The 23,087-nt window shown below is 39.6% G+C and overlaps 1 protein-coding gene across 2 annotated transcripts; it reads left to right on the top strand.

Moving 5' to 3' along the window:
- The first annotated feature begins 5,737 nt into the window (after nucleotides 1-5,737).
- jdp2b (Jun dimerization protein 2b) lies at nucleotides 5,738-15,733 on the top strand. Of its 2 annotated transcripts, XM_004083765.5 has the most exons (5): nucleotides 5,738-5,951; nucleotides 7,168-7,219; nucleotides 12,978-13,197; nucleotides 14,618-14,722; nucleotides 14,838-15,733. In XM_004083765.5, exons 3-5 carry the CDS (start codon nucleotides 13,003-13,005, stop codon nucleotides 15,027-15,029), a joined length of 492 nt encoding a protein of 163 aa, XP_004083813.1. In that variant the 5' UTR covers nucleotides 5,738-5,951; nucleotides 7,168-7,219; nucleotides 12,978-13,002; the 3' UTR covers nucleotides 15,030-15,733. The 2 variants fall into 2 exon arrangements, with proteins under 2 accessions (XP_004083813.1, XP_020570302.1); XM_020714643.2 differs by lacking the exons at nucleotides 5,738-5,951; nucleotides 7,168-7,219 and adding an exon at nucleotides 12,568-12,893.
- The last annotated feature ends 7,354 nt before the right edge of the window (nucleotides 15,734-23,087 follow it).

Raw genomic sequence — 23,087 nt, 5'->3', positions numbered from 1 at the left:
CTTTCCTTTGCACTGTCAATATTGGTTTTTGAGAAAGTGAAACCCTATTTTCCTGTGTCCTGGTAAAAATGAAAAGAAAATTTAAACCTTTAACGGTACATTTTGATCACATCGATACTTTCATTTCTTCAGGACGTCAGCATTCCTGATTTACACCAGATTACAACTGAAAAGAAATATCCTAGGTGTGTCAGTTACAGTAAAGCACTGACACACCTGAAAAAAACAATAAATCACAAGCTAAATGAAGCAGAAAGAAGCCAACCAGATCCGAGCAAGAGAAATCAAACAAAAGCAAAACCAGAAAAGCAAACAAACCCAGGAAGATCATGACAATTTCTGAAGAATAAATGACAGAATATGTCCATTTTAAGAAATGGTGACAAATGAAATTGTTTTAAATAAACTACTAAGCATTTCTTTATTTTTTTTAAAAACATTACCAACCATTTTAAAATCTAAAATGCAAACAGAAATATGCGAGCATACATTCGATTGTGTTATTGCTTTACGTTGCTGCTGCTATTGGTAAAATGTTAATGTAAACAATTTTGCAATTTTTTTTTCAAAAGGTTAATAACTTAGGAAAATAATCTAATCATCTACTAAACTTAAATCATCTGGACAGGTTCCCCACATGTCATTAAATTGGTTCAATTTGGTTCTTAATGGGGAAGACTTCAGACTTGACAGCTATCCAGAAGACCATCATTGATTCCCTCCATAGTCTGGATAAACCTCAAATGTTTGTAGCTAAGGAGGCTGTCTGTTCCCAGAGCGCTGTGTCCAATCAGATCAAGGGCAAGTCTAATGGAAGAACAAACTGTGGCAGGAAAAGATGCAGCAGCAGAAGAGATGACTGTGAACTTCAGCAGATCATCAAAAGGACAAGATTCAAGAACCTGCAGACCTCCAGAAAGAGTGGAATGAGGTGGAGAACAGTTTTAAAAAATGTTGGTCAGTGGTTTAAGCTCCTGTTTTCTGATGGAAGTAAAATGTGATTTGAATTTACGAATCAAGGTCCATGTTTGGAGGACGGTTGGTGAGGTGCAGAACCCAAGCTGCTGGAGGTCCAGAGTGAAATCTCCAGTCGGTCATGATTTGGGTGCAATGTTCAGCGCTGGTGTTGGTAAACTCTGCTTTCTGCAATCCATAATCACTCCAACAGTCTACCAGAATGTTCTAGAGGACTTCATGATCCTTTCTGCTGGAAATCTGGATGGAGATGCAGATTTTATCTTCCAGCAGGACCTGACCTCTGTTCAGACTATTGGAGATGGAGATAACATTTTGAAAATATATATATATATATAAAATATATTGATTGATGTGATCTGAATCTTTGTCTTTAGATATAACCCCGATTAAAAAAACCCAAAAACAAATAAATATTTAAATCCATTAAACAGTTGGACCTGAATTTATATTCTATTAATTTTTCATTTTTCTGAATGAAATTATGCAAATAAATCCCCTTTTCATGTTATTTACATTTTGTTGAAAGGGTCCATAAAACCTTTTAAAACATATTCTTTAGAAGAAAGCCCAAAAAGTAATTCTGTAATTTTTTGTTTTGGACTCATGCGTATCCTGGAAGCATTGGACAAATAAATGTAAATTGAGATTTTATGGGCTCCATAGAATAACAGTCATGGGTACTGGCAAACAGGGCCTTGATTTTAGTGATTCAAAAAATTTTCAAAACTGTAATTCCTTTAATTCCCAGCATAATGTGAACTGTGGCTTTTGCTGCATCTTGGAAAATTATGCACCATTTTTGTTTAATGCACAAAATTATAAGAAACAAAACCAGATTTATTTTTTAATAATTTCAAAGCAATTTAATTCAGTTTTATTTCTGTAGCCCAATATTACAATAGTTGTCTCAATGGGCTTCACACCGATAATTGTATAATGGAGATGAAATCATAAAGAACATGAAGTCATAGGTAATGGCTAAACTAAACTACACAGACTAGGCTAAACTGGACATCCCTCCCCTTAGACCCTCCTTCTCAGTAAGGAAAAACAGATTAAAAAAAAAACGGAAGAAACCTTAGGGACGTCCACATGAAGGAGGGATCCTCCCCCAGACAGATAGGTACCAGAACTCTTAGAGAATAATTAGCTTCCGTTCCCTTGGAGGGGAGTGGGAAAGAGGGACAATACATGAATTGCACTGCACCAAACAGAGGCATGGAGAACTGAATGACAAATAAATGATCAAGTGCACTAAACTTCCCCCAGCTTCTAACTTCTAGCAGCCTAGTAACAACTAATTGTTATTGTTAAGTTTAATTCAAACATGTTAACAGTAAGTTAAATAATCTTTGAATACTAGCTAGTCTGACAATAAGCCTGTCCAAAGAGGAATGTTTTCAGTCTAACTTTGAATGTGGAAACTGTGTCGGCCTCTCTCACATGAGCTGGGAGTTTATTCCATAAGACAGGGGCTTGGTGGCTAAACGCTCTACCTCCAACCGTACTTTTACTAATTCTCGGAACCACAAGCAGTCCTGCATTTTGTGACATAGACATTCTGGTCAGGTTTAATGGATAAATACATAGAAAATTAATGCTGTGTTTCCTGATTATGTTTCCTAAGGGTAGCGTGTAAATCATAAACAGGATGGGTCTTAAAAATGAGCCCTGTGGGACCCCATATCTAACACGAGTGCAATGAGAGGACTGTCCACTTACATTAGCAAACTGGTAGCGGATAAATAGGACTCAAACCACTGGTAGCACTAACCAAAAGTTTGACAACATGATAAATTCAAATCAAAACACAGTCACAGAGTGGTCCCAATATTTGTATTGCAATCTCACATTTTTTATTGGTGCAGGTGTGAAATGAGAGGCCCATGTGCTCCCTGACTCCCTGCGTGGACGAATAAACCAACAAAGGGAAAACCTGGGTCTTGTCTGGCCCGCATGTCTCCAGGACCCTCTTGCCTCGTGAAACCTCTTTCTCTGCCACCTCAGTTCTGCTTTGTTACTTCCAGTTGCCCCCCCCCCCCCCCCCCCCCCTAAAATTTGTCATCTGTATTATGAGTGTCTGTGACGCACGGCCCGTCTCGACCTCCTCTCAGACTTGAGACATAAATCACAGAAGAACCAAATTAGAACCCCAAAAAAAACAAAAAAAAAGGAACAGAGTGGGGTATTTTTGCAAGCCTCTGGATATGGAGCCTTTATGGAAAGGTTTGGGTGGTGTAGGTCAAGCACAGATAGTGCTGCTCGATCCATGGTTATTTAAATTAATCTAATGCAAAGAGAATATCACAAAATTAGTAATCTTAATTATATATCAAAAAACTATCCACAGGCATGGCAAAACATGCATTTGCACAAACAAAAAACAATAAGAAAGTGAAATCAAAATACAGTTTTATCTTTTTCATCTCAGTTTATTATGTATTTGTAACAGACTGCGCTCAGGGAAAGCATCAGGAAGTCATTTGAGTGAGGAAATTGAGAGAGGGTTGTTCTTTTTTTTGATTTGGAAACATAAAGTAGCCTGTGACTTCACAACAGCTGAAAGTTTTATGAAAAACACAACAGGAAGTTTAGGACTCAAAAAGGCAGTTTTCCAGTTTATGCTTTTGATCCACCACTAAAGACTAAAGATTAAGATGTCTAAGATGTCTTAAGAAATATAAATGTGATACTCTCATAAGAAAAGAAACACTCTTAATCTTCTTTAAAGTCTGAAATAGGGGTTTAGCCCTTTAACGCCCCAGCATGAATGTGTTCTGTTCCAAAAATCTGGTCAAGACTGGTTATACATGTATTAAAAAGACCCTTCTCCCCCATGGATACACATGCAAATATTTGATTTTGATAAGATGAATCTGACGCCATTAACGCCTGAGCTTGTTGCATCACATCCTGCTCATGCATTTAGCCGAATTTCAGGTATTTTCAAAGAAACATCTTGTGACGTGTGCGGTCACAGAGGTCATCCTAAATGGAAACAACAGAATGATGGAACCATTTCAAAAATGATTTTGGTCTAGATGGGTCAAATACATTCTCATTATTTTCACTTTTCTGTTTAATATCAGCTTAATCAAATGTCCAACAAAGTAGTTTTCACTTTTACCGTGAAACACTCAAGTCCAAATATTAAGACATTTGTCTCATCTGATTTTTGGAAAAGAATTCTGTAAATTGCTAAAAAAAATATTATTTCCTAGTTAAATAGATGCACATAGCCAAGCATTATCAGCATCGCTTCAGAAATCTTCACAGTGGACTCTGCTAATGTGTAATGTTAACAACAAAACAAGACTGAACCCATTACAGAGCCCTGTGGTACACCAATGTTTTATGTTGCTGTGTGGGGAAGACTCTTTTTTAACATGAACTGTAAGAAAAAAGTATTTAACCTCTTAAGACCCAAGCTAATATTTGAGCTCACCCTCTAAACATGTAGTAGCATGTAACATCTAATTAAGTTGAATGACCTGCTGTGGTAATATACGGTAATGTATTAGGTTGATTTAGCCTCCTAAGGCCAAATCAGTTGTTGTGATACCAATGGATTTTCCAGTCTCTAGGTTATGATCAACTACCTCCAACTGTAAAAGTAGGCTTTAGACACCAACCCCCTGTTTTATGGAATAAGAATAAGAGAAGCCAACACAGTTTCTACATTCAAAGTTAGGCTTAAAACATTCCTCTTTGGACTGGCTTATTGCAAGGCTAGCTAGTAATCAGAGAATATTTAACGTATTGCTCCTCCTACCTCACCTACTGTAATGAAGTTTGGGGGAATAATTACAATTGTCATTACATCCATTATACATGTTTCTCCGCAGAGGGAAAGTTTTTTCATAATACCATTCCCCTGCTTAGATTAATACTATATTGGTTACTCTAAACTGTCCCTAGGTGTGAATGTGAGTGTGCATGAGTGTGTTATTGTGGCCCTGCGACAGACTGGCGACCTGTCCAGGATGTCCCCTGCCTTTGCCCACTAGTGGGCAGGATAGGCTTGGCAGCCCAGTGACCCCGAAAGGGACAAAAAGGATTTAGAAGATGAATGAACGAATGCATGAATGAATGAATACATGAATGCATGAATGAATGAATAAATGAATGAATAAATGAAAAAAACTATATTGTATTAATTTTGCTATCCTAAAAAATTAGATTTTTTATTATTATTATTTTTACCATCCACTATAAGTTCCATAGTGTACGTAACTTATTAATAAGATGTTTGAATTACATTTCAATAAAAATAACAATTAGTTGCTAGTAGGCTGAGTATGTTGTTATAAGTTTGTCTTGTTTTATTTTTTTTTAATCATCTCTTGGATTTTAATTTTTTGAATTTATGGAATACCTGTAATTGTAATGGCCTTTTTTGTTTGTAATTAATTTAATGTGTTAAGTTTTTTTTTCCTTTTTTGATTAACTTTATTTCATTAGAGAAAATGTATCTTCCAAAATAGACCAGGTTGAATTTAATAAAAACGAGAATTAAAAATACCTTTCTGTGTTTTATTTTTAATTAGTTCATAATTTCATAATGATGTTTTTTTGTTTGTTTGTTTTTGTACGTATGTGTGTTCATTTCATAACCTACACAGGTCTAGGGGTTATAAATAGCTTGTTACTATCAGACACGCTCAGTCTGTAGTTAGATGATAATCGCCTCCATGGTGTTTACATCCCTAACTGAATTTAAGGCTCTGGGGCAGAAACTTTCCCGTCTTTCTCTCTCGGTGTTTTCTTGTTGCCATGCGTGGAGCAAACAAAGCTGCGCCTCCTCTCCGCGTTTTCATCCATGCTTACGTCTGGGACCTCAGTTCCGCATTCCTGCGCCTCCGGCTCATATAACCAGGGCTGATGCAACTGCCTCTGCTCAGTCCCAGAACCGACCGCCGCCCGTCCGCAGCCCCGTGCCGCTCCCGTCTCTGTGGATCCTGGACGCCCGGCAGGTAAGGCTGCGTTTGGACATTCCGTCCGCTTCTCTCCGGATCCGTCGGCTCGGCTCGGCTTTGCACGGTCCCCCCCCCCCCCCCCCTTTTTTTTGCACTTTACCACCACGTTGCGATTTAACATAGAGTTTGGTTTCTAACGGATTAACATGCGACATTTCTAGAGGTTGAAATCAAAACAAACATAACCTTTAAAGCTGGCTTTCTCAAAGATTGGGAGTAATCTAAAATAGTTTAAAAGTTTTTTTATGCTCCTGCATTAACAGCCGGCTCACTGCTGCGAGTGAGAGGTATGGAATGTCAGCAGTGCCATAATGACAGAGAGAGAAAACATTAAATAATGGTATTCGTGTCTTAGAAATAATGTTTCTGGTTCTTAATTTCCAATTACAGATTAATTAAGTAGGCTTTGACTTAATTGAACTGAATTAAGATCATGTTATTTATTTTGCTTAATAGGTATATCTATATTTTTCAACTTTATTCTTTAATTATGTATGATTTTAGTGTTTCTCACTAGAGTACACCTTAAACTTGTATAGGCTATTATTAAAAATCAGAGATTCTGGTCATAATAGAATAATCAGTCCTAAAATGAACACTAACAATAATTTCAAAATGACTAAAATTATTATAAGAAATGGGTTATTACAACTACAAGGATTCATTTGCAAGGGGAGCTAAAACCTTTGCAGAGTCGCTGACCTGAAACAATAGGAACATTTTAAAGCTGTTTTATCTTGTTTAACTTGCTATTATTCACATTTAAAATGTCAACTTTTTTCATAGTTGAGGGCAACAAAATATTTTAATTTACATTAGTTACCTGGTTGTTTGTGTAGCTTGTCATTTGTCTTTTAATTTCCTTGATTCATAAAAATGTATACTTTTATTTTTTTCAAATATTTTTATTTATTTTAAAATGTTTTGCAAATTTTTCAAACTTTTATATTTTATTTTTTCTCATTTAAGCTGTTTTTTAGGAAAATATTGAACCTCATTGTGTCTCTAATGTCATTTTTAATCAATTTAGCATCATTTATGTGTCTTTATGGTGTTTTGATTGCAAAACATTCGCCATGACTCAAAGCTCTTTTAAGGATTCCATGTTTTTTTTAGGCTCTAATCCACTTGGAGAAACCAAATCATACTAAACAACTAAACAATAGCTTCTGTCCCCAAACAAGATTGCTAACAAATTTCCTTTTGTTTGCAGCACTGAAACAAAATTCGTCATTGTCAGAGAGCGACTGACAACGTTTCTCTGAGTAAGTTTGATGCTTTTCTCTCAATTTTTGCTGCACTTTTTGGTAGAAAGTTATCAATGTGAATTATGTTGAGAGCTCAGCTGATGAGCTCAGATTTCCTGATAATTGGGATTTTGTGCTGCATATGTGATGAACTGGGTTGTGTTTTTTAGTCACACTTTCCTTTGAAGTGACTCCAGAAATGATTTGTTTTCCCCTTTCTGTTCAGAAATAAGAATATGACATTCCTCTGAGGTACTTTCACTGATGGTAGCTGTGCATCCATGCTTTGTAGCTTTTGTCTTTATGACCTCAAACGTTAAAGCCACTCATGGATTTGGAAACTCTGGGCAGATTTGGCTTCTTTAGCTTAAAAAGTTTTCCTCAACGCCCTTCAGCTGCTTTAGTAAAGACGTACCAAGTAGGGTATCCGCTATTTGTGTGCTTTTTTTTTTCTCGTGCTTCTTTGTGTCTGTGTGACTCAGTGGAACTCTGCGGCAGATTAATGGGAAGAGGCTGGCGAGCCGACAGGTGACGCGGGCCGACCCTGCTCCGAGGCTGGACGTGGGCGCGCAGGGTTTATTTTAAGTAGAAATGCCTTCCAGTGTGTCTCTGGAGAAGGAGACCTGCCAAGGTGCCGCCCCAGCAAGCTGCACAGGCTGCAGACGTGCCGCAGGAGCCAACTATGCAACAGCTCAATTGCACTAATATGAATGCTTGGGAGGGAAGCATCAATTGCAGCTGGGATCACATTATCAGAATCGCACTATAAGTCTTTCCACATGGTTTGCAAAAGGAGGGGAAGCACAGAAGACAGCTTTCTCTGCTCCAAAACATCCATACATTTCATCAGGTCAAAAGTGGAAGATTTGTTCATGGATCCTCTCTGTTCACCCCTCTATCATCCATCCATCCATCCATCCATCCATCCATATATCTGTTAGCAGGAACATGCTGTCAGGCTGCCGGTTCCATCTCTTCTGCGCTGCATGTTCTTGATGAGGAAACATCAGAGGACAAAGTCTGAAACGGCGCTGAACTGACAGGCCGCGGTTACATAACGCTGCTGATTGCTTCAGCAGGCCGCATTAAAAGTCATATTCTGGCCACGCTTGGCCAACATCGCGATTGCACACCGCTTGCTTCAGATTTTCTCTCCCAAACAGACTCCATACGTTAAAAAAAAAAAGGGCTTTTGTTGGCGTTTTGTAATTTGGAGGATTTAAGATGCTGCTGTGCAAAGTAATCTTCACTTGCAACACGGAGGGGGAACGGTAACTTCACATTCATTCAAGCGGGACCACCCGGATGCTGAACGTGTGACTGAGTGAGGGGCACGAAGCTGGCGGAGCAGGAGCCCTGCCAACCATCACATGTGTGAAAGCTCGCTGCAAACCTGCAGGTGCTTAGTGTTTGGATTAGTCTGGAAAAGCAGCAGAAGTAGAAGCATTTGTCAGGGACTCCTCTATCTTGAGTTTTTCTTTTTTTTTTCTTAGTTAACCCTCAATGAAGCTGTGCAGTGTTTTTTCTTTTTTTTTTTTTGCTTTTTTAGTTTGTGGATTTGCTTCAAGAACTTCTTTTAACAAGAGGAATTTTTACAAGTTCCTCCCATCTGAGACGAGTCGTCAAAAATGAAAGCTGAAATGAAATGTTCTGTTTTAATAATCACTTCCTGTCCCACGCACTTTTACCCGATTAAAGATGACAACCCCCTTATAAAAACTAGAACCTGGGGCTTGTAAGGAGTGTTGGTGCTGCATGTTTGGATGATCCTGTCCGCTACAGGAGAGTCGGTGCCAAATTCCCTGGTTTCCCCGGAGTATTGCGAAAGACTGCTGCCTGGCTTGGAGTGAAGTGGTGATGGTGATGATTGCTGAGGCCTCGGTTAGAGATGGAGAGAGTGTGCTTTGGCCGCAGCCCTCCTCCTCCTCAATCGCTCACTTTCAGCGTTTGTGTATAAGCTGGAGCCGTGCAGGGTTTCTGCGGGACGCTGGTGTGCACGTGTGGCCCCTGCAAAGCCTTATTAATACAAAATGGGACTTCCCTTTTCCCGTAATGCCTTTAATGCTGAGTTGAAGTTTGTGGAGTCTGGCAGCACAAACGCCCAACTGTTTCCAGAAGGGATAAAATAACACCAAAAATGAGTGCGGAGAATATTGCGGACTCCCTCAAAAAGCCAAAAGGTAATGAATTGCCTTTGAAAACATGTGCCCCCCCCCCCCCCCCCCCCCCCCCCCATGGAGGATAATGGGGCCTCCAGTCGAGCTGCTGCTAACAGGCTGAATTCCTCTGCACAGCCAATTCAGAAACGGGATGTTTTGGTGAAGCGCAGGACAGATAAAGCATGTGAGCGAGGAGAACCAGCGAACCAAAACTGATGGCCTCTGCTGCACAAAACGCCGTTGCATCATCGCGCCCTGACCGCTAATCTCTGTCTGCAGGCCGCTGCTGAATGGGGGAAAAAAAAAAAGACAGAAATTCCTCTTTTTGCTAGATGCCATTTTCACTTTGAATCACCCTTGTGGGTATAATTAAAGCCTGCGATGCTTCAGCAAACATTCCCCTCACACTGCTCTGAAGGGTTTCATGTCTGCAGCTCTGAATGGGTGTCAGGTTTGCGAGGGGGATTTACGCACACTTGTGTGGCGGGCTGGAGCAAATTTCCACTTTTAACGTCCAAAGCCAGGCTTTTATGGACTCGTCACAACCGTCTCATTCAGGCATCGCGCTGGGTTATCTTAGACAAATTGAAGGATTCCTTGTTTTTTTTACCCAGACAGCACAGAGGCAAATGTTGAAACCGCAAGTTTCAACAAGTTTTAACAAGAACAGAAGCTTCCCACCACAGAGCGTGTTAACAGTGAGCTGCATGTGACATAATAGCATCGGAGCCTATATTTTAAATCTTTTATCATTCGAAAAATGTATTATTATTATTATTATTATTATTGCTTTGAACTAGAAAGAGCCACCGTGTTCCACCAGATTTATCCCTGCAGAAATCTGCATTTAAATATTTCACCAGACCTGTCCTGTTCCCTTTCCCCTCCAGCAAAAACAGCAGCTCGCTGCCAAGCCGTGTAAATGGGAGCATACATGAGAGCACGGCGGGGAGGGAGGGGCCGCCAGGACTGAAGTAATAAAATGCATCATGGGACACTGGCTCCACACACTTTTCCTTGGAAGTGGAGAGAGAAATGATGCAAACTGGGAGGGGGAGGCAAAAAAGACCAGGAAAAGATGAACTTTAAAAGAATTTTACAGTTAGAAGCCTCTTTTTAAACACTTGCTGTTATTGATTTGACCCAACAGCTTCCACCACCATCTGCTAAAACGCTCTGCCCATCAGTAGGGTGGGGTACATTCAAGTGGCTTTTCTTTTAAAACATTCTTTGTAAAATGCAGTCGTTTTGACCCAAAGCAGCAGCGAAAGAAGAGAAAGCTTCAGCCGTCAGCAGCACAGTCAGCTGTGTCTGCAGAACCTCACAATACAAGCCTTTGTTGGCTCCATATGAGGGCAGCTTTGTCCCGACTGCACAGGTTCAGCAGCGGGCAAGAGCGCTGCAGCTTTTAGTGTGCTACGTTGCGCTGATATCACGTTCACCTTCGACGTATCGCGTCTGTTGTTGCAGGAGTGTAGCAGCTCTGCATCATTTCAAAGCTGAAACGTCTCCTTCTTGACGTTTTCTTCTTTGCCATGAAAGCCACAAAGACTCTTTCTGCTCCTCCTGGGTCAGTTCAAGTTTCCGTAACATTTGCTTTTTATTTGGACGTCAGAAGTTTTCCAAGCCTTGGCCTTGCAGTCATTAGAGCTCAACTCTCTGGCTTCTCCCTTTCTTTCCTTCTCCTTATCTGCTCATTTCTCCTTGATTGTGTCGTTGCGGTTAAGCCCTCAAAATCAGCCTAAATCGATGAAAAACAGGGATGTTTGCAGCGGCAATTCTAACAAGATTATAGGCCCTGGGGCCAAAACAACTCAAGGAAAATCCAGATTTTTTAAAATATGGATTATGTGAAGAAAATAATTTTAGCTCCTCTGAATTTCTTTGATTGTGGAACATGACTTTTAAGAAAATAAAGGTTTTTCCTTCAGTTAAAATAGTGTGTTTTGAATCAAAAGCTTAAATCATAGATTCAAAAAGAGATTTTTATTCAAATGCATTTAAGAAGAAGGGTTTCCCATCCATGTGTTCTCTTCAGAGTTCATCTAAATCAGGTTTAGAAAAAAACTTTCTACAGGAAAACTGGTGATAAATGGCTTTAAAAAGCTGCTAAAATTAAACTAAACTGAAACAATCTTTAGAATATTTTATCATTTATTTTCATAGTTCCACTCTCAATAATTAATTGTTAACATTTGTCCATGTTCAATTCCTTTTTTGTACTTGATTTTAAAAATTCAATTCCATTCAAAGTTTTATTGAGGCAAAGGTTTTTCTTTTGTAGCTTTATTCCACGAAACAATGGGCAGTGAACCTATAAAGCTTTGAGAAAGCTAGATGAGCGTTTCTGAACTTTTATTGTGGAAGTTTACTTCTCTTCATAAAACTCTTTGGTTGTTTCTTGCAGTTTGGAAGCTGCTGCGGGTTTGAAGAAGTGCTAAAAACTGATTTTTGAGGTCAAAAGGGTGACATTCTGTGAACTTATATCAGAACTTGCATTCACTTTTTCTTCTAATAATCACTGAATCTTTTTAACCATGAGCACAGCTCTAATAACGTCATCCTATGCACAGACCAGCCTCAAACTGACCTCTCATCCATTCTTTTTTTATTTTTTTTTGTAGGTTTAAGCAATAATATTTCTCTCTGAAACCAGCCGTGCTTTTAGACTGAAAGCTGTTGTGTTTCCCGCTCTGGGAACTTCTCTGCAGCCATCCCCACTCATCACTCCGAAATTCTCCTTTGGCCTAAATATATAATAATAGTACTTTTCGGTAGCCTGAATTCGTTTGTTGGCTTCATTTCTATCTGTTAAGAGCAGTACTTATCTGTTTAAAAGTACCGGTAGGTAAATATCTCCCATCTCTAAAATCTCTTCTTCTCTTTTCTCTGTTCGGTCCAAAAAGAAATGAATACAAATATAAAAAATATAAATAAAGTTTTGCCTTAAATACAAGAGAGGTTTATACAAATAAACACCTCGTGTGTCAGAAGATTCTTATTTTAACACTAAAATCTGTCCAACACAAGAGGCCTTCAGCTCATATTTGTTTGCTAAGCTGTTGGACAAGACAATTAAAAAAAAAATTAAGAAAATAGTAGGTAAATGGAGGTGTTTGTTTGTTCAATTCTCAGGTCAATCATCAAGCTGAAAATCATTAACCAATCTGAGCGACTTATATCATTAGGTGGAGCCTCCCTCCCTTCCTCCCGTCCCTTAATGATTGTCTTTATTTAAGCACAGATTCTTGGGGATCCCCCAAGACCTGTTGATAACGGGGCCTGAATGCGCGAGGGTTTGATGCTAGAAACAGAGACAGAAACCCAGGACTTAAAGAATCAGAAACAACTATGTGATGTTTATGAGGAACAATTCTCTGCTTTCTTTTTTGCACAGAACAGTTTGTTTTCTTTTCAGCTTCTGACTGAAAAAGAAACTTTCAAATACGTCACCAGTTAAAACAGGAAATTGCAATTATTTTTTGGAAAAGTTTGCCTTGATTATGGGAAAAAAAACCTCTTTGGATGAAGATGTTGAGTCTTTGATTTTTCACAAAAATGAATCTTCACCGTCAGCACGGCACTCACTCTTCCTCTTTTGGTCTCCTTTTCTTCAGATTGGCTGTGGCGGCCGGGTCGGACATGATGCCGGGACAAATCCCTGACCCTTCGCTGGCGGCGGTTCCCCTACCCAGCCTGGGCACTCTGGCGGGCATCTCAGCCACCACGCTCACCGATCAGCTGAAGCTGGCAGACTTCCACCAGCTGGGAACCATGCTGTCCCCGCTACACTTTCTGGGGAGGCTGGGGAAGAGGCCGCTCGGCATCAAGACGGAGGTGAGGAAGAGGTGGAGGAGTCGGGGAAAAATCCACCAGCTCCTCTAAGAAATGGATTTTTTTTAGCTTCTGAAGGTTTTTTCGGAAAGTCTTTCCAAAAAAAACAAACATTTTTCAATAAAATGATTGTCAATCAGTTCTTTCTAAGACTTTAGAAGGGTGTAAATTAGCAAACTGTTACGGATTTATCACATTACTGCATCTTCTGTACTTACAGTTAAAAAATAATGCAGTCATGCTTTACGTTTACATACGTGTAACATATTTGTGATGATTCTCCAAAAAAATGCAATGATGAGTTAGAGATGCCCAATAAAACAAACAGATTTAACACAAGAATTTCCCCATAACTCAAATATAGACAAAACGTGGGTCATTTAGGGTCACTGGTTACACATGATTATAGTCAGGCTTTTATTGTGTGAACCCCTTTATCATAATAAAGCCAGCAGTTAAGATTAAATGTTCAAACACTTCTAAAGCTTTATCCGCATAGGTTTTAATGCACATCTGTCACCTGTTGGCATATTATTATCCTTAGTATAGAAAGTCAGTGAGTCTTTTTCTGCACCCTTGCACATGCCATCTGGTGTTTAACAGACTGTGCTGGATTGTAACCCTTATGGTTGTGCAGATAAATAATCTAGTAACAATTTTCCGCGTTGGTCACAAGGAGTGCTATTCAACATATGTGCAGTTAGAGAAATATATGCTTGAATTTCACCTGCAATGGGGAGAAAAAAATACAAGAACCCACTTAATCTGCTCCAGATACTTTAGCAAAATGATAACTTCAAGTTTATGGAAACATTTGAGCTAAGATAATTCCAGAATTTCTCTTTAAATGCCACATTTATTACCTTTTTTGTTGCATCAGTGTTAGCTTTGAAAAAATGATGACTCCTGTTTTTGTTAAAGACCCACTCTGCTCATCTTTTTATCTATTGTAAAAGGGTTTTATATTTATTATAATGCTATTTTTTAGCCAAAATCAATAAACTGGAGTCGTTTTTTAGGAGTAGTTCGAAATTCACCTCTGAGTTGTGGGCGGGACTGTTGGTGTGGAGTAAACTTGCCTCCATTTCCAGTCATCCATCCCTCTCCCACTAGCTTACAGCCCCTCACAACCCCTACAGAACATTATCTAAACGGTGAAGGAGCTTGTGGCTTGCCGTTGTAGGTTCTACGTCACACCTGCAAGCTTTTGCAAACAGCATTTTTTTGTCTGCTCCTGATTTACAACGATTTGAAAACTCAGAAGTGCAATTTTAGCTTGATTCTCTTCATATATTTGTCCCTCCATCATTAGAAAAATGTCACAAGAACAAAACAGTAAAAGTTGGTGAAGAACATTTGTTCACTCGAAGTGTGTTTTTTTTCTGTGAAAGGTTTTAATGTTGAACAAATGTGGCCTTCACAGATGGATGAAGATGAAGAAAGAAGGAAACGAAGACGAGAAAAAAACAAAGTAGCGGCAGCGCGATGTCGAAACAAAAAGAAGGAACGCACCGACTTCCTTCAAAGGGTGAGTTCATGACTCAGCACGCTGAGGAGCATGGAAGCAGCAGCAGCAGACATCTGCTGACCTGCACATTTTTTCAAGAAAATCTCAAAGCTTTGCCTCGTCCGTCTTTGTGCAGGAATCGGAGCGCCTGGAGATGGTGAATTCGGAGCTGAAGGCCCAAATCGAGGAGCTCCGTCTGGAGAAGCAGCAGCTGATGGTGATGCTCAACCTCCACCGGCCCACCTGCATCGTGAGGACGGACAGCGTGAAAACGCCGGAAAGCGAGGCCAACCCCCTGCTGGAGCAGCTGTCCGAGGAGACCAACTGAAACCTGGGACACCAGGAACTCAAGCCTTTGAGGCCACAAAAACCAAACTATTCTGATAATGCACTTGAGCTGGACATTTTTGCCCAAAGACCTGAACTTGGAGGGTTTTTCTCAGTACTGCTGCAGGAGCTGGCTCTGCCCAGGAGGAGGCTGGAATCACTCATCAGGTTGACGTTAACACTTGCTGTGCCTGGTTGTTACTTCAACCATCAAAGGGACCAAAAGAAAGAGGAAAAAAAGCAGCAGAGGAAGCACACTAAAAGCCACTCGGAGCTCTGTTACACTCGAGCAGACTGTGGCGCTCTGCCGCTGTCCCACGTTTGGAGCTGAAGAAAAGGTTGTGGGTTGTTCTGGTGCAACACAAACACAAAGCGAAGGACCGAGTTTTTTTTTTTGTTTGTTTGTTTTTGGAGTTACTCTGCCTGGACCGTGGCAGTTTACCGGTTGATCCGATTCCAGGTGACGCTGGCGTCATAGAAAGCACATATTCCGAATGTTTACACTCTAAGGTTTGGACTTCATTATTGTACTTTGTTTTATACTGCTTTGTATACATATGGAATGCCTGTTAATCACTTGATGTGATTCGTCTCTTCATTCTTCTCTGCTCTGCTGTCAAAGCAGTATTTTATTGTTCTGCATCCGTATCTTTGTACAAACTCACTTCATGAATATCATGAATAGAATACATTTTATTTTCTGACCGAGTTGTGTTTTTATTTTATGTTTTGCAGATGAACTGCAAAGATGGGCTTCAGTATAACTTATTTGTAGTCTTTTCTTAGACGTATCTTAAGGTAATGAAATAAATTAGGATCATTGCGTTAAGGCTTTTGTACAAGTTGAACCAGCAAACATTAGTTTCTCCAAAAAAGTGTTCAGACAAAACAAGGATATCTGGGCCAACCCGTGGTTTTAGCTTCATTAAGCCAGAGGTGATTATTTCAGAAGATTCATTTTTGAGATTCTTCTATTTGCTTTTAAAGACCCAGTCTGATGAAAAGCGTGCTTATATTAAGAAAATTAGGCTTAAAATTGCGGTTTTGATTATTTCTTCATTCAAATCAAAGACAAAAAAAATGCAGTTTGAAAAAGCTTGTAGGTGTGAGGCTCCGCTCCATTCTGATGCATCCACTTATATATAGCTGACTACATTCATGTAGAGTTAAAGTCCCATTAGCTGTGTGAAATGTGTTCTCTGTATTTGACCCATCCCGTGGGGGAGCGGTGAGCTGCAGACACAGCCGCGCTCTGGAACCATTTGGTGGTTTAAACCCCCAATCCAACCCCCTGATGAGTGTCAAGCAGGGTGGCATTGGGTCTTTGGTATGACTTGGCCTGGATTTGAACTTGTGACCTTCAGTCCATCTCAAGGCCACTGAGCTGGTGATTTTCCTCGTCCTCTGCCTCAAAACTGTACAGCTGGATAGCTCCACCATTTTTGTTGGAGCGCTAATGTTAGGTTGGGGGTGTGAGGAGGTGTAAGCTAGCGGGAGAGAGTGCAAACAGATGGACATTGGGAAGTGGGGGTGGGGTTGGTCAACAGTCCTGCCAACAGGTCAGAGGTTGTGGGCAGAGTCCTAAGAGGATCGTAGTGGCTCTTATAGTCTTTATGTGGTTTAGTACCTTTTTACCTCAGAGGTAAAACGCCGATCTGCTGTTCCCAACTGAACCCAAACTACAGTTCCAAAATTTGGGAAGAATCTGCTGCTCCACATCAGACAAGCTTCTTCTGATTTTGAGGCCTCTCTTGATCTCAGTTTTTATTCTGCTTTTAGGACATAGTAACCCTTGTGCTGTTCTAGGCACTTTAACATTGGGAGTTGGGTCATCTAGACCCACTAGACAGTGCGCTGAACCTTTTTTCTACAATGATTTGTGATCTTCACTGGTGTCCATCTTCATTCACCTTTGTAATGGTAAGGATGACACGCCAATGGTCATCTTGACCCCATAGGATAGCACACGGGTTAAATGAGGATCTCTATTATCTTATTCATTTATTTTAATCACATTTTTACAGACTTATTATTTTTCATTAATTTTGTAAAACCTTTATGGTTTTTTCATCTTTTATAATTCTTCATAGTGCTTAAGATAAAATCTGATTTGGCTACTGAACAATCACGTGTCATGACTCCTCCACCACCGTGCTTGACAGTGGTCTTGGCTGCCCATGTGTTGAAGTGTCTTTAAGCAAGACACTGAACCCCACATTGCTCCTTGTGGTTACAATTTGGCACCATACATGGGAGCACCAATGTGTGAATGGACGAATGGTACTTTAACTGTAAATGGCTTTGAGTCTTAATCAAGAGAGAAAAGTAGAACAAAGTACACGCCATTGACCAAACACCTGTGACTTATCACCTTTTTAAAGGAAAGAGCTTTTTTCCCAACCAAATTTTGGGGGAAAAAACAGGACTAGTTCAACCTTTTATATGAGGTTCTTAGGTCCTAAAGAATGAGGCGGTCGTGGTGCAGAGGTAGAGTGGTCAACCTCTGACTGTAACACTGAAAGTTTGGTTCCTGCCTTGGCCATCCATGTGTCCACGTTTCCTTGGAAAAGAACCCCACGTTGCTCCTTATCGTTATAGTTTGGTGCCAGTGTTCAGCAGCAGAGCCGCCATCAGTGTGTGAATGAGTGTCTATGAGTGACTGGGACTGTGACTGTAAAGCACTTCGGGTCTTCTAAAAATGTAAGTATACGCCATAATAATTAGGATTTTGGGTTTCTGTAAGTAACACACAATCCACATTTGTTTGGAGGATGTCAAATTGTTTGGAGTAGCATGCTGGCACAGAATCCAGATCTCTCTCTGTTTTCTCACTCTTTCAATTTACAGGAAATGGGTCATGTTGTGTTGAAACCAGTTTCAGGATTAAGAAAGAGGTGAGGATTTCTTTTCTGAATGGAGAACCAGCAGCGATCACAGTTTTTTTTAATGCCAGAATCTGCCCAGCTGTGCACAAAAAAACCAAACTAAAAGATATCAGAGGAACAGCAGGTCTCCTCCACAGCAGAAATTCACTTCTACATTGACTAAATAAATTTACAGATATGAGAGCAAAAGTTTCACTTGACATTCCTGAAGCAGCATTTCGCTTTTCTCAATTCAACAATAAAGATCAACATTTCTAGCTTTAATGATTTTGTCAAACTGCTTTGAAACAAAAACATCCAACATTTCTGTTTTTAACGGCTGATTCACACTACGGCAGAGGAGATCTGGTAGGTTAAAACATGATTAGAGTTTTTGGCAGAACTACAAGACGTGTTTCTTTCTTTTGAGAGTTTACCAGCACCGTTCAGTGGAGACACCGGGAATTACAGATATTTCCTTCTCGTTTAAAGGGAACTTTTTGAAATGTTATTGCGGCCTGGCGTATGAAGGTAAAAATGTGTCAAAAAGAACGCACTTGTAGATTTGATTTGAGAACTTGTAATATAGAATCTGAATACTTAGATTTTTCATGCACAAGTATTCAGATTCTATATTACAAGTTCTCAAATCAAATCTACAAGTGCGTTCTTTTTGACACATTTTTACCCTCATACTGGCGCGGCAGTCACTGACTGCAAAGACCATATTGTTTTCGCAGTTGGAAATATTTCTGCGCCTTTGAGCAAAAATTTGACCCCTGCCACACAGGTCACCAAAAAAGTCACCAAAATTTGCACACACCTGGGACACGGCTAAAATGAATTTTCGGCAAAGTGAACAACATCCCCACTCCGAATACGATGACATCACAGCGAGCGAGTGAAACAAATGAATGGACCAAAAATCAATTACCGAGCAAAAAAAATAAATCAAAATACAGTAAATGAACCAAAACACATGTCAGGGATATCCAAAGGAAGTTTAAAAGTTATTATGGGATGGCTAACGACCTACGGCTTGGTGGCCATTTTGTGGCAAAGCTTGGACTTTCGTGATTTTCGTGTTTTTTGACAGTATGGGAAAACAACATTTTAGTATGTGTGATTTTCACGAAATCTGACACACATGCCGCCAGCTTAAGTCTGCAACGACCACAGAAATTTTACTGACCTTTGACCTTGGGAAAGGCCGTCAACTTGAGTTCTCAAAAAAAAAGCTACAAACGAAAACTTGTCCTAGGGTTTTTTATCGATTTTTTCGCAACTTCTCGGGGATTAGGCAAGGCAAGGCAATGCAATTTTATTTGTATAGTACAATTCTTACACAAAGTAATTCAAGGTGCTTCACAAAACAGAAAAATGCATTAAAATCCCAATACATCATAGAAATAATCAAAGTAAAATTTACATTAAAAGAAAAGAAAAAGATTGAAAATTGATTTAAAAATAAAGAAAGGAAAGAAAAGTGCAGATAGGACCTTTCAGTCATATACACGGCTAAACAGAAATGTTTTAAGTCTAGATTTGAACATGAACACATAAGAGGCCTGTCTTACGACTTCAGGGAGGCTGTTCCAGATTTTAGCTGCAGAATATTGAAACGCTGATTCCCCTTGTTTAGTTCTGACTCTGGGAATCAACAGGAGGCCGGTCCCTGAGGTCCTCAGAGTACGAGATGGTTCATATGGCACATAGATCTGAGTATCATCTGCATAGTTGTGATAAGATATGTTATTACTGCGTATTAACTGCCCTAGTGGCAGCATGTAGAGGTTGAACAGAAGGGGTCCCAGGATCGATCCCTGGGGCACACCACAATTCAAGCCCATGTAGTCTGAGACACAACTCCCAATTTCAACAAAATATTTCCTGTCTTCTAGATAAGACTTGAGCCAACTTAGGGCAGATCCAGAGATGCCAACCCAGTCTTGGAGTCTGTGCAAAAGGATCCCATGATTAACAGTATCAAAGGCAGCACTCAGGTCTAGCAGGATTAAGACAGAGACTTTGCCATCATCAGTGTTCAGGCGGATGTCGTTGGTTACCTTGATAAGAGCAGTTTCTGTGCTATGATGGGGTCTAAAACCTGACTGGAAAACATCAAATGAAGTGTTTAATAAGAGAAAGTCAGTGAACTGTTGGTAGACAACTTTTTCAAGGACTTTTCCTAAAAATGGCAGATTAGAGATAGGTCTGTAATTATTCAGTACAGTGGGATCAAGACCGCTCTTCTTCAGGCAAGCTACTGTGGAACATTTTTGATAATTATGCTCACACATTTTTCATTGGAATGTCGTAAAAAGGCTTTCCATCAATTCTCTGGCTCAAGCTGAAGCAAAAATACAACCAATGACATGACAGTGTTAGAAATTGTGGGCGTGGTAATCTGCTGACCCAGCTAAACAATGAATTTCGGAGAAAAAAATGTTACAATTCACTAATGAAACCAACATACACTTGTCAGGGATATCCACAGGAAGTTTTGAAAATATTATGGGATGGCAACACAACCTACGATTTGACAAATTTTGTGATTTTCATTTCCCCCCAATATTTTTGTTGAATTTCTGCTCTCTTTGAGCTTTGGACATGTTCCTTTCCTTTTGATTTACCGTTTTCAACATGCTAAAGGGATTTTCTATTAACTTGCATGTTTAACTTTTTTTCAATACCGTCACTTTAATGGACACTAATTAGTGACACTTGTTCGTCTTTCTTTATCCAATAACTTCTGTCTCATCTTCCTATTTAGATGTGACTTCTCATCGGGTGGGTTTGTCGACTGCAGAGCTACATAAAGGCATGCAAACAACGTGGGGTGCAGTTTCCTCCCTCCTCCATAACTTGGATTCAGCCACTTTGAACTTAAACCACAGCAGTATGGGACCCATAGGGGGTCAAAGCTTTGGCTCTGTTTTTGCAGGTACTTTAACAACCACTATCAACAGAGTTCTACTCTTTTCTTCTTTTTTAATTAAAAAAAAGGAAACCAGAATGAGTTTGATTAATCAAACTTAGTTTTTACTTCAAGGAAAACAAAGTTGGTGTCAGATGAAGCACAACTTCTAAAAAAAATATTATCCAAAAACACCACAACCTTTAAAGTCAGAATCTTTCCACAAACCAGCCCTGGAAGGAGCATAAATCATCTCCAAGTGGCTCTCATTGGACACTTTCCTCAAATGGATTACATTCTCTATAATTTGTGCTCTTTTACCAACTCTGCTGCTGTTTTTAGTGTCAGTCAAGCTTGAATCCATCACTTCTTGTTCTGTAAGGAAACATCTTTGATGGTGCAGCTATTCGGGGCTTTGCAGTGGTTTTACAGGTAAGAGGTGAATCTGAATTCAAGGAGCAGATTTTCTGATTCAGGCAGTTGTTGGATGCGACCAGAACGTTAGGTTCCATAGCTTTACGTCTGGCAGGTTCACTTGTAGAGAACAACTGTTATTTAAGGCAATATGAGGTGCTTTCGAGACAAAATAAAAGCAAACAGATGAAAGCTACAGTTAAAAACAGTTAAATCATGAAATCACAAATTAACCATGAAATGTTATTAAAATCTCTGAAACAAGATTAAAACAGAGGAGGGCAGTAGTTGCAGCTTTATTGCTAAATTGTAATTCATTTAGTGACAATCTTTTAATACCATTTTAGTATTTCACTTATCAATTTGTCAATTAAAAAAAAAAATCAACAAAATAAAAATATTTTTTTCACAGTATAAATGTATGAATTTCAGTTGGAAAACCTGCAGTTCTTCATGTTTTATTGTTGCATCATGCAACATTTTGGATTATGTAGTTATTTGTTTCTAGCAAAAATGTTTTCCCCATTTCCTCCAGTAGATGGCATCATTGCTTCTTTGCGAGCTCTTATTCAAACTTTTTATGATTGAGTTGAACCGACATACTAAAAAAAAAAAAAAAATCATCTTCTAACCCCAAAGTTGTAAGAACTCTTGACACCTTGGAACTTTTTTGAATAGAATAGTAGAATAGAATAGTAACTTGCTGCTTTGACTGCTCTTGTTTTTACAAAACAAATGTTTTGTTGTTGTTGATTTTCCCTCTATGTTCCCCTGGCACATTTTGTTTAATTTTAATTGTTACATTTAATTGTAATTTTTTTATCTGTGTATTTTAAAGTTGACACAATTTTGTATTATGATTCTGTATGTTTTCAATAAAGATAATTAAAAAAAAGTCTGTTTGATCTGAGTCATAATTTTTCCTAATAACCCTTGTGCTATCTTAGATGACCCCACCCTTACATTGACATGTTCTCCCTACCATGACAAAGGTGGATAAAGGTCTTCATGTAATCCATGGACACCAGTGAAGATCACAAATCATTGAAGAACAAAGGTTCAGAGCACTGTCTAGTGCAGGGGTCGGGAACCTTTTTGGCCGAGAGAGCCATAAACGCCACATATTTTTAATTGTAATTTTGAAAGAGCCATACAATAATGTAGTGTCCCTTTCCCACACTGAGGCACGGAGACTTAACCTCTTTTAAGGTTCTTTGTTCTTGTTATTGCAGACCACAACAAACGCCGTAAAATTAATTCAGCAACTCCTGGATCTCTCCCGCCGAGACGAGAGCGCTTCTCCCAACTTTATATTCTCCTGCTCCCGCTCCAGCCCTCCCATTTCCCTTATTCGGCCCATAGCTGAACCCCATTAGTCCAAATTAACTAACAACAGGCTGAGCGACAGAACTGAGGGCCAATCAGATCTCTGCTTGATACGTTCAATGAACTCCGGAACTTTTAACGCGACCCAACAGCCACCCAGTCCAAGTCAGTCCGCGACAATATTTTTAAAACTAAATGTACAAGTGAATGCAGTGGCGGTTCTACACTAACTTACTCCCTGGGCGAGTAACCCCACCAGCGCCCCCCCCCCCCCCCCCACACACACACATACAAAATTTGACAACATCCTGTTGTGTTCCCTATCTTCTATTTAGCCATTTTACACAAAAAATGCATGAATTTTCTAGACTCGTATTACAGGGGGGTCAAACTCAGTCACACAGGGGCCTAAGTTAAAAACACGCTTAAGGTTTTGGGCCGAAGAAGATAAACATTTACTGAACACACTAAAGCTAAACTTTTAAACCTTTTAAACTGAACTTTTTGAACATAAATATGAATAAAAACAGGAACACAA

This window comes from Oryzias latipes, chromosome 24 (genome assembly GCF_053564925.1).
Source record: "Oryzias latipes strain Hd-rR chromosome 24, Olatipes_Hd-rR_3.1".
Lineage (NCBI taxonomy): Eukaryota > Metazoa > Chordata > Actinopteri > Beloniformes > Adrianichthyidae > Oryzias > Oryzias latipes.
Note: the sequence above shows the minus strand (reverse complement) of the source record. Positions and strands in the feature narration are given on the sequence as shown.